This window comes from Planococcus citri, chromosome 4, assembly GCF_950023065.1.
Source record: "Planococcus citri chromosome 4, ihPlaCitr1.1, whole genome shotgun sequence".
Lineage (NCBI taxonomy): Eukaryota > Metazoa > Arthropoda > Insecta > Hemiptera > Pseudococcidae > Planococcus > Planococcus citri.
In genome coordinates, this window is record NC_088680.1 from 24929663 (window position 1) to 24944745 (window position 15083).

The 15083-nt window shown below is 35.8% G+C and overlaps 1 protein-coding gene across 2 annotated transcripts in view; it reads right to left on the minus strand.

Annotated features, from left to right (window-relative positions):
- Positions 1–269: 269 nt before the first annotated feature.
- Positions 270–15083, minus strand: part of LOC135842565 (fatty acid synthase-like) — a 41611-nt gene continuing 26797 nt past the window's right edge. The window contains exons 2-17 of one of the 2 annotated variants that reach the window (XM_065360087.1): positions 14332–14571; positions 14137–14257; positions 13837–14010; positions 13569–13748; positions 12988–13186; positions 12642–12825; positions 12423–12568; positions 12097–12344; positions 3564–3888; positions 3310–3456; positions 3025–3219; positions 2774–2929; positions 2565–2683; positions 1613–1879; positions 692–937; positions 270–587 (exon numbers count right to left, since the gene is read on the minus strand). In XM_065360087.1, the coding sequence (XP_065216159.1) occupies positions 471–587; positions 692–937; positions 1613–1879; positions 2565–2683; positions 2774–2929; positions 3025–3219; positions 3310–3456; positions 3564–3888; positions 12097–12344; positions 12423–12568; positions 12642–12825; positions 12988–13186; positions 13569–13748; positions 13837–14010; positions 14137–14257; positions 14332–14558 (3051 nt within the window). In that variant the 5' untranslated portion in view covers positions 14559–14571 and the 3' untranslated portion in view covers positions 270–470. Of the gene's footprint in view, positions 588–691; positions 938–1612; positions 1880–2564; positions 2684–2773; positions 2930–3024; positions 3220–3309; positions 3457–3563; positions 3889–12096; positions 12345–12422; positions 12569–12641; positions 12826–12987; positions 13187–13568; positions 13749–13836; positions 14011–14136; positions 14258–14331; positions 14572–15083 lie in introns of those variants that run through there. The other variant, XM_065360086.1, reaches the window with a different exon arrangement.

Genomic DNA, 15083 nt, shown 5'->3' on the forward strand with positions numbered 1-15083 from the left:
ACTGTAGATTATTTTCCTATCCAATTTGTATGACCGATGACATGTGCTTGCAAAGTTACGTTTAGATAGTTTGTATTTTTTTTGAAAATTTTTAAAAATGAATCATTTATAGTTGGTATAAATGTCCCCGATCCATTTTGTGGTGCCGGTCTGAATTCACTTCTCGAGAGTGGGGGGGGGGGGTGGTAAGTACATACAATGATTCCAAACTTGTCCTTCGACTTGGCGGCCAAGTTGTGGGTCTTTTCTTCGGTTTGTTGACCAAAAACTTTCTTTCAAAATTGTATTTTATTAGAAGTACATACAAATTAGAATAATGAATATTATGTAAGTAAGTACTTGAGTAGGTATAGTACAAATACATACATCCCACCAGAATAATAAACCAAACCCCCTAGAAAATTGATTTTGAAACAGAAAGAATTACATAATTCATCGGCAGATGAGAGTAGAATTTTGTGTAGCTTGGTTTAATCTTTTTTCCATGCGGAAGATTCCATTATAATTTCGCTTGTTTTCGGATGTAACAGAATCGAAAAATGATCCACATCTTCGATTTTATGAACTTCTATCGAATTTTCAAAATGCTGCAAAAAAAGAATTAAATCAATAGTAGGGTTTCAACGTAATATTAAGCCATTTTTTGAATTCTAAAAAATATCCAATATTCATGCCCATCTAGGATTCATACCTCTTTCAGACCATATGCATCATCTAAAGGTAAATCGAATTCATTTTTCACGCATCTTATTAAAACGACAGGTGATTGCAACCGATATTGCGATTTTTCATAGCTGGGTATCGATTTAAAAATGCTGTACGATTTATCTAATAATTTATGCATGAATTTCTCATTTTCCTCTCCACCTGATAACATTGAAAGGCACGTGTTTTTCTTGGATTCCCAACTAGCCGAAGCTTCTATATATTTCGAGTACTGAAAAAATCGTATGATAATTTTTAGTAAATCTATAGGTACCCACTTGACAATAGATTCGCCGCTTTAAGCCGAAACGCCGGCTGATTTTTGTAAATCTGCCACTTAAAAGGCGCTCAAAAATGACAGTAAATTTGCCGGTGAAAAAACGCCAGCTAGAAGCGGCTAGTTTATAAAATCAGCCATTTAAATCAGCCGCTTTCCGCCACTTTTAGAAAAACAGCCGCTTTTGAGCCGGCGTTTTAAGCAGCAGTTTTTTATTTTGTTGATTTGCCGATTACAATGCACATGCGCAACCTGTGTTCAGAACTCATTTTCAAAAAATTTAAAGGAAAGTACGAAGTGCGGTACATGTATACCACTTGAAAACGAAGATTTTATTGTTGCTGTGATAGCTGAATGGTGAGCGCTCTGGACTTCCACGCAGGAGTCGCGGGTTCGATCCTACCTTGGGCTAGAAATTTTTTGTAGCTTGGTAGATTTTTCGGCGTTTTAATGAATTAATCAGCCACTTTAAACAGCCGCTTTTGGCTGGCGTTTTTTTACCGGCAAATTTACTGTCATTTTTGGGCCGGCTTTTTCACCGGCTTTTTCGGGCGGCGAATCTATTGTCAAGTGGGTAGGTACCTATTTAATGGATCTGAAAACTCAAAAATGGCCAAATTCCATAATTACTTTTTCTTTCGGCAATTCCGGCATAAGTGTTTGTATAACTCGAATGCAAACTTGATTTTGCAACATTTCTTCATCGATAAGAGCATTTTCTTCCATTTTTCTCGTAATTATCATTTTTGTTGCTGTAGGTGAAGTATCCAGCAGCCAGATGTACCCTGTCCGTCCTTGTTTTTCCAGTATTTCGGCCACCTCCACAGCAATTGCTGCTCCAAAACTGTGCGCAATGAAGTAGAATTTTTGTTCGGGGCGAAGTTTCTCCCGAATGTACTGAAAATTGTGAAATAAGTTGGAATCTCGATTGCAAGAAAGATGCTATGGTCCAACTTTCCATCAACAAAAGGGGCGGGAAAACTTCTGGACCGTAATACAGAAAGATTGAAAATCAATAAAAATGTACCACCGGCCAGATCTTCAAGAGATGGATTTTATTTTTCCATTTTTGACCAATTTTTGAAAGTTCATTTTAAATATTCTACACCTAAAAATGTGATATAAAATTTGAATATGAATTGGCCTTGGTTTCTTGCTTAGTTTTCAGCGTTTCCGTCGCTTTGTAGCCCTTTTCATCGATTTCTGTACACAATGGCTGTCTTTGTGGCCCTATAGATTTTAAAAACAGATTATTTTCCCCGGCAGATAATTTTTGAGAAATGGAGATTTCCCAGATCACAAAAATTTTGAATTTGAATCAGACAAGGGTTTCGAAAATTTGTGCCATAACATATCAAAACAATCACAATATCGGTATAAATGTAATTTGAGTTTATGGTCACGGCGGTGTTGAATGTTTCCAAAGTTGGAAAATCTGAAAATCTGTTTAAGGCTATTTATAGGACGATGTAGCCTAAGTACTAAATTAATGCATTTTAAGTAGGTATTCTACATATTATTTTGATTAGATCGCATTTTGAGTATTTCATGAGAAATGGTTTCATTGATACTTCGTACTTACTGATGAAAAATGATTGCTTAATTCGTGTATGAAATTTTTTGTATCAACGAAGTGATACTGAAAGCATAGAACTTGTACAGGCAAATTCTTAGCTAATGGTTCCATTGTCAATGCTAAACCTGCGAAAGAAAAGAACAGAATTCGTTAACGATGACTTCGGATTTGTTTCTGACCCATATACACTTTTGTTTAAACCAGCTAGAACAAACCTTCAATTCCTGGAAATACAAAAACAGTTGGATTTTCATCAATTGAAACAGGCTCTTGCATTTTTCCATCAAGGAGCGGTATTCGGAGAATAAGTTGATTACTGGTTTCTTCATTCATGAAGAATTGTAGTTGTGGAGTCACCTTGTCTGTTGTATCTGGAAGTGTGCAGTTTGTCAAATCAAAAAATTCTTCTGTCTAGTACAGTGGGTACCTACTAACGCAGTTTTTCATAATTTATGTGAAGTAATACCAGAGTTCAGTGCGTTTGTGTTTCCCTCTTTTAACTTGTATAGTTTTCCAAACGTCATTGTTCTCAAGTCTTCAGGAGTGAAAAAAATGTTGAATTCTGCTTCCAGGATTTGTTTCAGTTCCATTCCCAGGATCGAATCCATTCCAAGTTCTGGCAATGTCCATGATAGGCTTATGGTTTTCAAATCTTTAATTCCTATTAATTTAAAAGAAGAATAATATTGAAATTAATCTTTTGTATGCCTACTTAATTACCCATTATTAGCCTATTGGTGGCGATGTTTACCTAATGCGTTTGCCACTGTGGTTATAATATCGGAATCTACATTACGTTTTTCTGCTATAATCCTACTACAAACGATAGGGTTGTTTTGTTTCATGAAATAATTCAGGGTTTCCAGGCAAGATTTGACTTTTTGTTGAGCGTGTCCTCCTAAAAGATGTAGTAATAGTTTGTGTAAAAATGATAGCGAATGACAATCATTTGATTTTTACTCAAAAATTAATAATTTTATCCAGAAGATCGTGATAATTACCCACCTAATGTAACTGATACATTATGCTTTAGAAATTCAGAAACTATTCCAACCTCTCCTAGTGGTCCCCACTGAATTGCTAAAGCTGGTAAATTATCAGCGCGCCTAGCCTCGCATATTATTTCAGTAACACAATTCGCGAAACCGTAATTTGTTTGCTCTACGTTTCCAAGACTGGATATTATACTAGAAAATACCACAAAGTATTCTAAATGTGGACACATTTTTCTGCTCAACTGGTCAAGATGACCAGTCGCAATAGCTTTTGGATCGAATACAGTGGTAAATGTTTCTTCGGTTTGTTTGGAAAATACGTCATCTTTGAGTATCTGAAAATTGAAAGCATGATTATTAGGGGTAAGGATTTTTAAGCACTATCAAACACATTTCAAGTGTTATAAAAAAGCAATAAAAAAATGTAAGGAAAAAGTAAAAAAAAAGTCGTAGCAGTGTGTGCCAGAAACATTGAGGGCTCTTGAACTACTCGCACCCTCGCTTCGCTTCTGTGCCTTCGGCTGCGTTTGGGAGAACGTCGTCCCCCCTGTTCCCTGCGGTTTCACCCAACTACCTCCTGCACATGGTTTTTTTTCATGTTCTGTGCTTCGCTTGAACTACTCGCATCCTCACTTCGCTCCTGTGCTTCGCCTGTATTTGGGGAAACTTCGTCCCCCCGCACCCCCTTCGGCTTCGCCCAATTACCTCATATTATGAATGTCTTTTTTCCATGTTCTGCGCTTCGCTTGAACTACTCGCACCCTCGCTTCAACTCCTGTGCTTCGCCAGTGTTTGGGGGGGGCGAACCCCCTTCGGACTTCGCCCAACTCTCTTCTCCCTCCTTCGAAAATGGTAACAAACCTTTTTTGGCCCTGAAACGGGTCGAATAGGGTTGGAAGGTTGAAACCGGCAAAAGGCACTCCCGGTACAACCTCCCATTGTACTGTGAAAATTTGAACCATCCAGCTCAATTTGGAGGGGCTGTACGCTTTCCCAAATGTCAAAAAACATAAAATAGCCCAAATATTCACTTCTTGACCCTGGAGGGGGTCAAATAAGGTTGGAAGGTTGAAACCTACAAAAGGCACTTTGGGTACATCCTCCCATTGTACTGTGAAAATTTGGACCCTCTGAGTCAATTTGGAGGTCCTCTAGGCTTTCCTACTCATGAACGTCGAAAAACACATTTGACCCTGGAAAGAGGTCAAGTAGGGTTGGAAGGTTGAAACCTGCAAAAGGCACTTCGGGTTCATCCTCCCATTGTACTGTGAAAATTTGAACCCTCCAGGTCAATTTGGAGGGGCTGTGGGCTTTCCTAAATGTTGAAAAACATGTAAAATAGACCAAAATTTCACTTTTTTGACCCTAAAGAGAGGTCAAATAGGGTTGGAAGGTTGAAACCTGCAATAAAGTGTTCATGGGGCACCCTCTCATGGTATGCTGAAAATTTGGACCCCTGGATCAATTTTAGGGGTGAAGGGTTCAACAATAGGGGTAAAATGTGGTTTTTGCCACCTTGAATGTGGTTGGGAAGACCTAGGAAGCTGAAATTTGGATATGTTGATCACAATAGAGGTACTGACCAATGGTATAATTTTTGGCTCTTTTTGCCTTTTGGGGCCATATTATGCCTTTTCAAAAAAATGACCTTTCTGTAATTTTCAACTGTGACCCTCCCCACTGCGGGGGGTCAACTCTAGCTCCCAAAAGAATCCAATTTTTCAAGTTTGACCTTATTTGATCAATTAGAACAGGTTCCAGGTCATAAAATGTAAAAATCACCATTGTGCTGAAACTTGAGTATAAATAAATAAATAAATAAATAAATATCTTTTAAGCGCTGCTTTTTCGCCTCTGTTTCACATGTATACGCTCCTTTTCGCCTCCAAATCGGAGGAGAAAATGTCAAAACTGGAGGAGAAAAATAGTGTAAGTGCTTTTAAAACCAAAATATTATTGTGTTGTAAGCACTTTAAAAATGTATCGCCATGTATATCCTCAAAATAGTGACCTATCCCTATTGACAAAATTATGCATAAAAACAGGCGTGTAGATGCGTAATGCGTGAAAGTCCAAAAAAACGCATGCAATTCAGCTAATTCAGCCTGCGAATAGCATGCGTAAAAGTAAGCGAATAGCATGCGTAAAAGTAATATTACAGCATGTAAAATAACAGGAAAATTGAAAAAAATTACAAAAAATTTCTGCCCTGGGTGGGAATCGAACCTAGGACCTATGGTTTCCGACTTTCCGCGTTACCTAACCCACTCGTAGTGGTGGCGAAGTGAAGAGTTATTTCCACATAAATGCTTCTGCGTTGTGAACTTAATAAATTTTAAAATTTTTCTCAAGTCCAAAAAGTGCAAACGTTTATGGGGAAATAACTCCACTCTTTGCAAGCAGCGAAGTGGCTGAGTGGGTTAGGCAAAGCGGATAAATTAATGTTGCGGGTCCCGGGTTCGATTCCCGCCCAGGGTAAAAAATTTTTTACAATTTTTATTTCACTTGACATGCTATAACATTGCTTTTATGCATGATAATCGCAGTCAGAATCGCATGCTTTTTTTGAAAAAAGTCCAAATTCACGCATGCTTGTGCTATGCATAAAAGCATGCGTTTTAGCATGCTATCGCATAATTTTTGTCAATAGGGATGAAGTCTAAAATGTCTAAATACCAATTTTTGTCCGAACGGATGTACATTTTAGTGCGATCATGTCATCACCAAAATCGCTACTATGTAGTAGTTTCAAGGAATGAAATCAGTTTCTTTTCACCTCCGAATAAGGCTAGTCCCCCCTTGATGTGCTCTTACTAATTTTTGCGCGAGAAACCCAATTCTGAAAAGCTCACACCACTGGGATGATTCTAAATATCGGAAGTGAAAACGTATTGTGTTATAACGGAGGTGAAAAGTACTCAGTTCATCTATTTATAGATTTAAACTTAGTCATTGTGGTGCCCGGGTTTGGGCTTGTCTTTTTATATAAAACGATGTAGAATCGAATGAAATGCACTCTAAAGGTGAAAAAAGTTTTTTGAGGCGGGCACCACTCGTTCCAAGATTATATATCCTCCAAAAAAAAATGAGCCAAAAATTTGGGTGCTGACATATCTTTCAGACTCTGGTTAGATTATCAAAACAGATCTGTCCGCCCCAAATTTTTGGTTCATTTTTTGTTTTCATGAAGTGCAGCCAACCGATATTTGCTAGTATTTCTCTGTCTCCTTGGTATTTGTCTGGAGGATGTTTGCTTTAGGTACCAAAACTGTTTCATAGTTTGTCTCATACCATCTGGTGAAGTGGTAGGTATTTTTTCTTAAGGGCGGATTCCACCATTATATCATAACACTTTCTTGCTGAAATATTTTCACCTCTTGTTCACTGAGCAAGTTGTTCATTAGGAACCGTGGAGAGGGCGGGGTGTAATTCTTTTTTGAAGAGTTTTTTTGGAGGATATCAGTATTTTTTTTGTATGTTGTGATGAAGTGTTTAATTCAATAAATGAAAATAGCATTATTGGAGGCAGGAGCATGCAAAGAGTTGAAAGATTACCAGACATTTTTCATTCAACTGCCTGGAATAAAACTATGTAGAAGGGTTTCAAGGGATGTGGGGGAGGGTGACTGAAAATTTGCCAATCAGTATAAAGAAAAAAAATACAATTTTGTCAGTAAAAATTCTCGAAAATGAACAAAAATGCCAGTTCAACTTTTTTAAATATGTTATTCTGCATGAAAATAACTAAAACTGAGAATTTTTCAGAAAAAAAATTACAAGTTTGGCACTAATTGCAGAAATACCATCCGAACCCTAAAAATTAAATTTTTTGCATTTTTGAGATATTATATCAATGTGTAGTAGAGCCCTGCGCCGCCGCGCCGCGCCGCCGCCGCCACCAAATTTTCACACATTTTTTGAGCCGCCGCCGCCGCTTTAAAAATTTTTGAAGCCACCTTGCTCGGCTGAGCCGATTTAAATCACTCAAATGGCAAATTTCAGGGAAATTTTCCCCATATTTTGGATTTTTTCAATTGGCTAAAATGCTAAATTTTTCAATTTTGCCACTCACTACCTAGAATGATTTCTCATGCTAAATGCTTATTTGAGAAGCTGAATAATTTTCGCAAAAAATTTGTATTTTGAGGTAATTTTATGATTTACGGAAAATTACCTCAAAATTTCAACCTTTGTAGCCGGCTGAGCCGCAGCCGAGTAAAATTTTTGCCGCCGCCGAAAACGTCGGCTGGAATCGGCTACGCCGCCAGCCACAACGCTGCGCTCACCATAGCCGCCGCCGATCATTTCGTTGTCGGCGCAGGGCTCTAATGTGTAGCTGAATATTTGAAAAAAATTTCCTTCCCTCGGACTTTATTATCATGCTGAAATTTCCGTCGACAAGGCTACAGGCTCTCCAAATGAACCAATTTTCTTGAAATTTTGCAATGTAACAGCAATTATGATGTAAATGATGACCCTTTTCCATGGTACAACAAAAAAATTGTATGGTTTGGGGTGGATGGGTTGAGGGCGAAAGAAATTTTCCAATTAAGAAAAAGGCGGTCAAAAATGATTTTCTTAAAAATGGAATTATATTTCGAAATAACACGTTTATTTACATCACTGTACACAACTGGACTCATATCTGTTCAATGGCGAAGAACGTATCAAAAATTCAGAGTTAATTTTCCATTATTTTGTTATGGCTGGGAAACTCTACGTTCCACTTGACTCACTTGACCCACCCGTCCGTTCCACTTGAACATTTCATCGGCTAAAGTGGAACGAAAAAAGTTGATTAAAAACAAAAATTCTGGAGCACAAGTTTCTGAACCAAATTTGAAAAATGAGGAGTCATTTTGTAGCCAGAGGATGAGACTACACAACAACAACAAAGTATTTACAGGTTTCTCTAAGTTGAAAAAGGTATAGTCACATTTTGGTGAAGTAAAAATCGTTCCACGTGACCCAGTTTCACCACTAGTACGTAAAACATTTTATGAATATGGCATTCTTTTCATTTGTTTAAAACGGTGGCAAAATTTTTCCGATAAGTATGTAGTATGTAGGTATCTATCACTTGCAAGATCATGGCCAGAAAAATAGTATTTCTAGTCAATTCGTTGACAAATTGCGGCATAAGGACATTTTTTTCAAATGTTCGTCTACACATTAGTAAAATTTTTCAAAAATTTCAATTCTTCAGGGTTCTGATGGTATTTTTGCAATTAGTACCAAACGTATTATTTTTTCTCAAATATGTGAATATGAAAAAAATGTCAGTCCAATTTTTTGATACATATATTATTCGATACTTTAAAACGACTAAAACTGAGAATTTTTTCAGAATTTTTACTCGCGGATACCTTGTTTATGTTTAAATTATAAGTTTTTAAATCAATTTTTTTATGTTTTTGAAAGTGGCAACACTAATTTAGACATCATTCGTCGATCAATTTGAAAAAAAGTTGAAAATTCTATAGCACGTACAACCGGAGCAATTTGCAACAGAAATTTTCCATTTCAGACCATTTTGAAAAACTTTGAAGCCCCACAGCTTCGCCGAAAAAAATCGAAAAAATGTCCGGTTTACATAATTCTTCATCGCTTGATGAACTCTAAATATTATCTGATTTTGAAAAAATCGATGACCATGACCTCTCGTGCAAACATCCGCCGATTTGGCGTGGAATGAGTAATTAGAAGGAGAAGAAAATCCCTATATCAGTCGATAAAATTTTCAGTTGAACCCCCTCCCGCTTCCCAAAAAAACCTATACTCAGGCCCGCATAAATTCCTAAAAATCAAAATTTTCACTGGAATGATAACAAATAGGTACGGTAATTCAAACTAAGTATCAAATTTCTACATTTCTCTTGAAGTTTTCAACTAGTTTCAGTGTTTTAGTTTGTGTACCTACTGTAAAGTTCAAAAAAAAAAAAAAAAAAAACAAGCGAGGTCCACTGGACCTGGCAAGAGGGTTCCCCACATTTGATTTTAAAAAAATGTAGTAATTATTTTTTTTCATATTAAAATTCTATTTTATCCTAGACACACGAATGAAATATACATATTTATTCAAAATCGTAAGTGAGAGTTCTTTAATTATTCAAAAATTTAAATTTGTACGCAAAATTTGAAACTACTTCTTTGTCACTACGTCTCTGTTGATTTACACTTGTCATTGGTTAACTTGATTAGTTGATTCATGAACTTTAAATAAAGTATAATTTTAAATAATCTGTTTTTGTTCAAATTAAATTATGAATTTCATTGAAAATTCAAGATGGACATTCATGAAGTGAAAAAAGAAATTTTCGTTGTCTTTGATTTTGATTGGAGGAACATCAAAAACTGTTGGCTGATAAAAACAAAGTAGAAAGAGTTTAGCAATGTTTACTATTTAGAGTTGAAGAAAGTGACTTGGCAGATACAAAGGAGTCTTATGTATAGCGTATTACGCAACACATAAGATACCTTTCTAAATAACGTGGAGGGCTGAATTATTGAAAGCGATTTTAATAGGGTTCCCCTTGGTGGGGGAACCCTAAAAAATCATTTGGGTGTACCGGTGTAGGTAACGAGTAACTTTTATTGAAAAATATTTGGCTACCAAAACGAGGTTTTCTTAAAACTTGACAATTTTGTATCACTAATGTCAGTGTTGCTGTATAGTGGCTGTGATAACAGAATTATGAGTAAGATCGATAAGTTGTAATCGATTAATCGATAATAAATCGATTATTCTAATTGCATTTAATAAAATAATGATTCTTAATTGAATTACTAAGGTGAAACAAAAACTGATATAGGTGTACGTATATCAAAAGGCACTTCTACAATCTTCAAAGTACATTTGTACAAAATTTCAGCGTGATTCGTGCCCTATTCAAAGCTGTGGCTTTGTCTAAAGAAACCAAAATGGCGAAAATTTGTATTATAAATTAACTGTTCCTTTAGACAAAGCTACAGCTTTGAATAGGGCACGAATCACGTTGAAATTTTGTACAAATGTACTTTGAAGATTGTAGAAGTGCCTTTTTATATACGTACACCTGTATCACCTTTTGTTTGACCGTACCTTCAATTAATAAACTCGTTATTTTTTCAAAAATTTCCATTTTTCAGCATCTTTCAACGCGGCTCAAAGTTAACGTTATTGAGCTAGAAAGCTCAAATTTGGCATGAATATCAAGTTTGTAACAGAGAAATGCCTATTGATATTTTGGGCCAATTTTGAAAATTTTTGGGCCCCAAAAAGGGGGGGTGCAGGGTCAATTTTCAAAAAAAATACAATTTTTTATCAAAAGTCAGTAATGGGTAACAAATTAAAGCTATATTTCAAATTTCATCAAAATTGGTTCAGCCAATCCTTCTAACTTTCAGTGAGTACTGAAAAACAAAAGATGCCAAAATGACAAAAAAAGGGGTACTTGAAACTTCGCGAATTTTCATCGTACAAAAAAAATTCTTATACATTCTGAAAGGTCTTTGAAAAATAAGAAAAAAAGTATCGTTGCGTTTTTTGATTAAACGCATAGTTTCTGAGAAAATTACGTTTGAATATCGCTGAAAAACATTACAAAATACTTACAGAATATATACTCCTCGGACGGTACCACATCCGCCTACGGTTTCGCAAACGCGCATGAAACCGTGGGAGGGCGGGGTGGCAACGCTACCGCGTCGCCTGATCAGGCACCATGCACTATGACTAAAAACCAAAACTGCTCCAAAACACCTTTATCATACATATAATATGTGATCCTCTATGTACGCGGGCACCACGAGGTACTAAGTAAGTATGCGTATTCATACATACAACTTGAATCAAAATGAACTAAAAGAAGAATATGAAAAAAAGGCGGAAATACTGAAACTAAAAACTAAAAAAACACTGAAAACTGAAACTTATAATTTTCAGATTTTTTTTTTAAATAATTTTGTTTCAAAAATATGCAAAAAGCTTATAAATTTTTGGATATTTAGAACTAACAAGTAATTGCTGCAATTTTACCATTTTGTTACTCAAAAAAGTGAAAAAGATTTTTAAAAACTCAAAACAAGCAAAATTTCTGTCTTTTTGGCCCGAAATAATCAGTTTAGTTTAAAGCATTTACTTACAAAAACAGGGAAAAAAAGCACTAAGTAATAAGTATCAACTTTCACTATTCACTTCAGAATGGAATATTGAATTGCAAAGAAAATGTATTTATGCCGTATATGTACAGGGTGGACAGAAATATCGGGTACCCCTAAGAAAGTTTTTCATTAAAAATATAGGTTGGCAACGTGAAATAGATGCATATGATTTGTGAAATGTTATCTCTCCAGTCTAACAACCAATCATGTGCTACCATTATTATCATTCACTGTGACCAACCGAAGTATTTAGCAGAAAACTTTTTTAGGGGTACCCGATATTTCTGTCCACCCTGTAGTAAGTAAGTAGGTAGGTAGTAAGTACCTACTAATCTGTACAATGCGCAATGCAATTACTTGTTGCATTACTCGAATTGTGAGAAGATAAAGTATCCACCTACCACTGCAAGATTGAATATTCCAGCCACTGAACCTAACGAGTTAGCCATTTCCAGCAAATTCTTTACTTCTGATATTTTAGTAATATTTGGCGTTGAGATTACTACTCTGGCTCCATAGGATCGCCAAATTTTTATTCGGTATGATTGATATCCATTTTGTATACCAGTTCTAGAAGTTATTACAATATTTCTAGCTCCTCGTATGATTAACCAATCAACAAGCTCCATTCCAAAACCTCCTAATCCTCCTGTAATTTTATATTAGTAGGTAAGTGTAAAGATTATATTAGTGATTGTAGATTGATAACAAAGCTCATCCCACAGACCTAAAACTACGTAAGACTTATTTTCTTGACAAAGTACGCGAGGTTTCGCATTCAAACGAATTAACGTTGGTTTTGCTTTCAAATCGCTCTCCTCGTCTCGAATTTTTATCACTACCTTCCCTATATGTTTTCCAGAAGCCATGAACCTAAAGCAATTTCATGAGGTGAGAAGTGTTCCAATTAATGTTTACCACACAATGAAATTTTTTCGTTTCAAACCTGAACGCAGATTCTACTTCATTGTTTTGAAACACTGTTCTTTGAATAGGTTTTATAATTCCTTGATCAAGCATTTCTTTTAGCTGGTTGAAAACCTCCACAGTGGTCTCACCCTGGTTATTCAGTGCCGCAACATCTAATTGGACGCTACAGAATATGATATCGTTTAAGAAATGCCCCAGTTCTGGAAAAAATTTAACAAACTTGATTTTGGAAAAGTCAGTCATTGTAACATTTAACATTATGGAAATACATAGGTACCACTGCACTAAATATTCAACGTAAGTATGCTTATGAGAATAAATTCTCAAATGCCTATAATACTATTGATATGTTCATCTCATACCTAATAAATTATTCTTGACCATGTCAAATTTTCCGATTTCCAGAAAATGTCCACCTTTTGCCACACAACGCACCGATGCTCGGAGTTTATCTTCTGCTAAACTATTCAATACAACATCGACTCCTCTACCTTTTGTTTCCTCCATTATCATAGTTCTGAATGAAGTATCTCTAGAGTTACTGATGTGACTTTCTGGAATCTTAACATTTTTATGGTTAATTGAAGGCAATGCTGAACAAGTACCTATTTCCTAATATTTTTATTAGGGAAGAAAGACTTGAAATTATACAAGGTATCCAACAATTAGGCGTTCCTTATGTCTATTTTGTACTAGGTAGGTATAGGTACATATATTTTTTGAATTTTGAAATTCTACCTATTTTAAAATTTTTTAAGTTTAGTTTTTACTTGAAAATATGAAATCTTGCCCTAAAAGCTTACTCTTTTTTTCATTGGCATTTCTCTACCATTAAAAAAAAGTTGAAATGGGTGTTCTGCAAAGTCCTACTTTTTCATGTTGATGCCTGTGCATTTTAGGACTTTTTCTAACACGAGTTTTACTTGAGCAATCAAAAACTTACTTGAGGAAATGTTTTTTTAATGAATTCTACTTTTTCTGGAGTACCAACAGTTGTAAAAATATTACATTTGTAATGAAGGCAAATGTTAATGGCTGCTTGGCCGATTCCACCACTACCGGAGTGTATAAGAACTGAAGATCCTTCTTTCAATTTCATTTTGAAGAAGAAAGCATAAATGACCTGCAAACGGAGTGAAATTGTAATTTTTCTTGGCGGACAATTTCAAGAAGTGAGTCCAGTTCTGTGAAATGATGATTTTAGTAATTACCGTGGCATATACAACTGGAATACTGGCTGCTTCTTCTAAAGTCATATTATCTGGCACAGGCCAAGTCAAATATGGTAATGATTGAACCAATGTTGCGATTCCTTTACTCTGTACTATTCCCATCAAACGATCTCCGTTTTCATTTTTACCAGAAAATTCAAATCCTAGACAATTCTTGATGAACAAAAAATCGGTGTAGGTAAATAGGTGATTGAGTTAGAAATGGGCCAAATAGGTATGTAGATTCATATTCCTACAGAGACTTATTTTCTTGGAAAAGTTTGGAAATTTGAAGCTCACCTCTATTAAGCGACCAAATGAAAATGAATCGTTTGAAGAAATTCGAGCAACAGACAACATCACATCCTTGAAATTGAGGCTGCTATAATACACATAGACTATAGATTCTGAATTTCTATGTCTGAAATCAGATTGAAATTTGTCATGGAAATTTTGAAGGAATACTGTGCGATGAGAAAATCAATTATTAATTACATTGAAGGGTCCAATGAGTCTTCAAACCATTTGAAAGATGAAAGATTTCCACGTTCTTCCAACGCGCAGAATGCGTGAGAACATTCCACATCTTTTGGTGGGTCCATTTCCAAATGCCAATAACTACCCCATTTTCCGTCCTTGTAAATATTGTAGTTGAGGTTTTTATCGAGCTGAGATGTGTAGAATTCGTCATCTAATGAAAACGCTGGAGCGTCTGGATCCATGATGAAGAAGCACCTTGAATACAGTAATCGATGCATGAAATTGTCAAAATGAATAGGTTATTAAAATCAATTGCTATGAAAGCAATAGGCTACCTATAGTATAGAAAATAGATACACGCTTGGTGTGAGTGTAAAGGTTCATTTTGAGTGGGAGACCAGCTGAAAAAATTTGGACCCTCACCCTCTGGCTGCTCAGTAGACTGAGTCGGGATTCCTCAAAGTAGGATCATTTTTTATTTTTGAGGGGGGAAACGTGGTTATTACCATTTTTGGATAGCTTAATCTGTGCAGTTCCTTGCTCTCTCCCTCCCCCTATTTGAGTTTATGAACACAGGTTAACTAACAGGTGGTGATGAAGAAAGTAGAAGAGAAAGTAGTGAAAAATAGTGATTTTGAAAGTCGATAGTGAAAGTAGTGAAAAAGAAGAGAGATTTTTGCCAATTCTGACGACTGAAAAGTAGTGAAAATTTGGAAAGTACCAGTAGGTACCTATAGTTTCACTGTGAATACGTTTATCCTAAAATG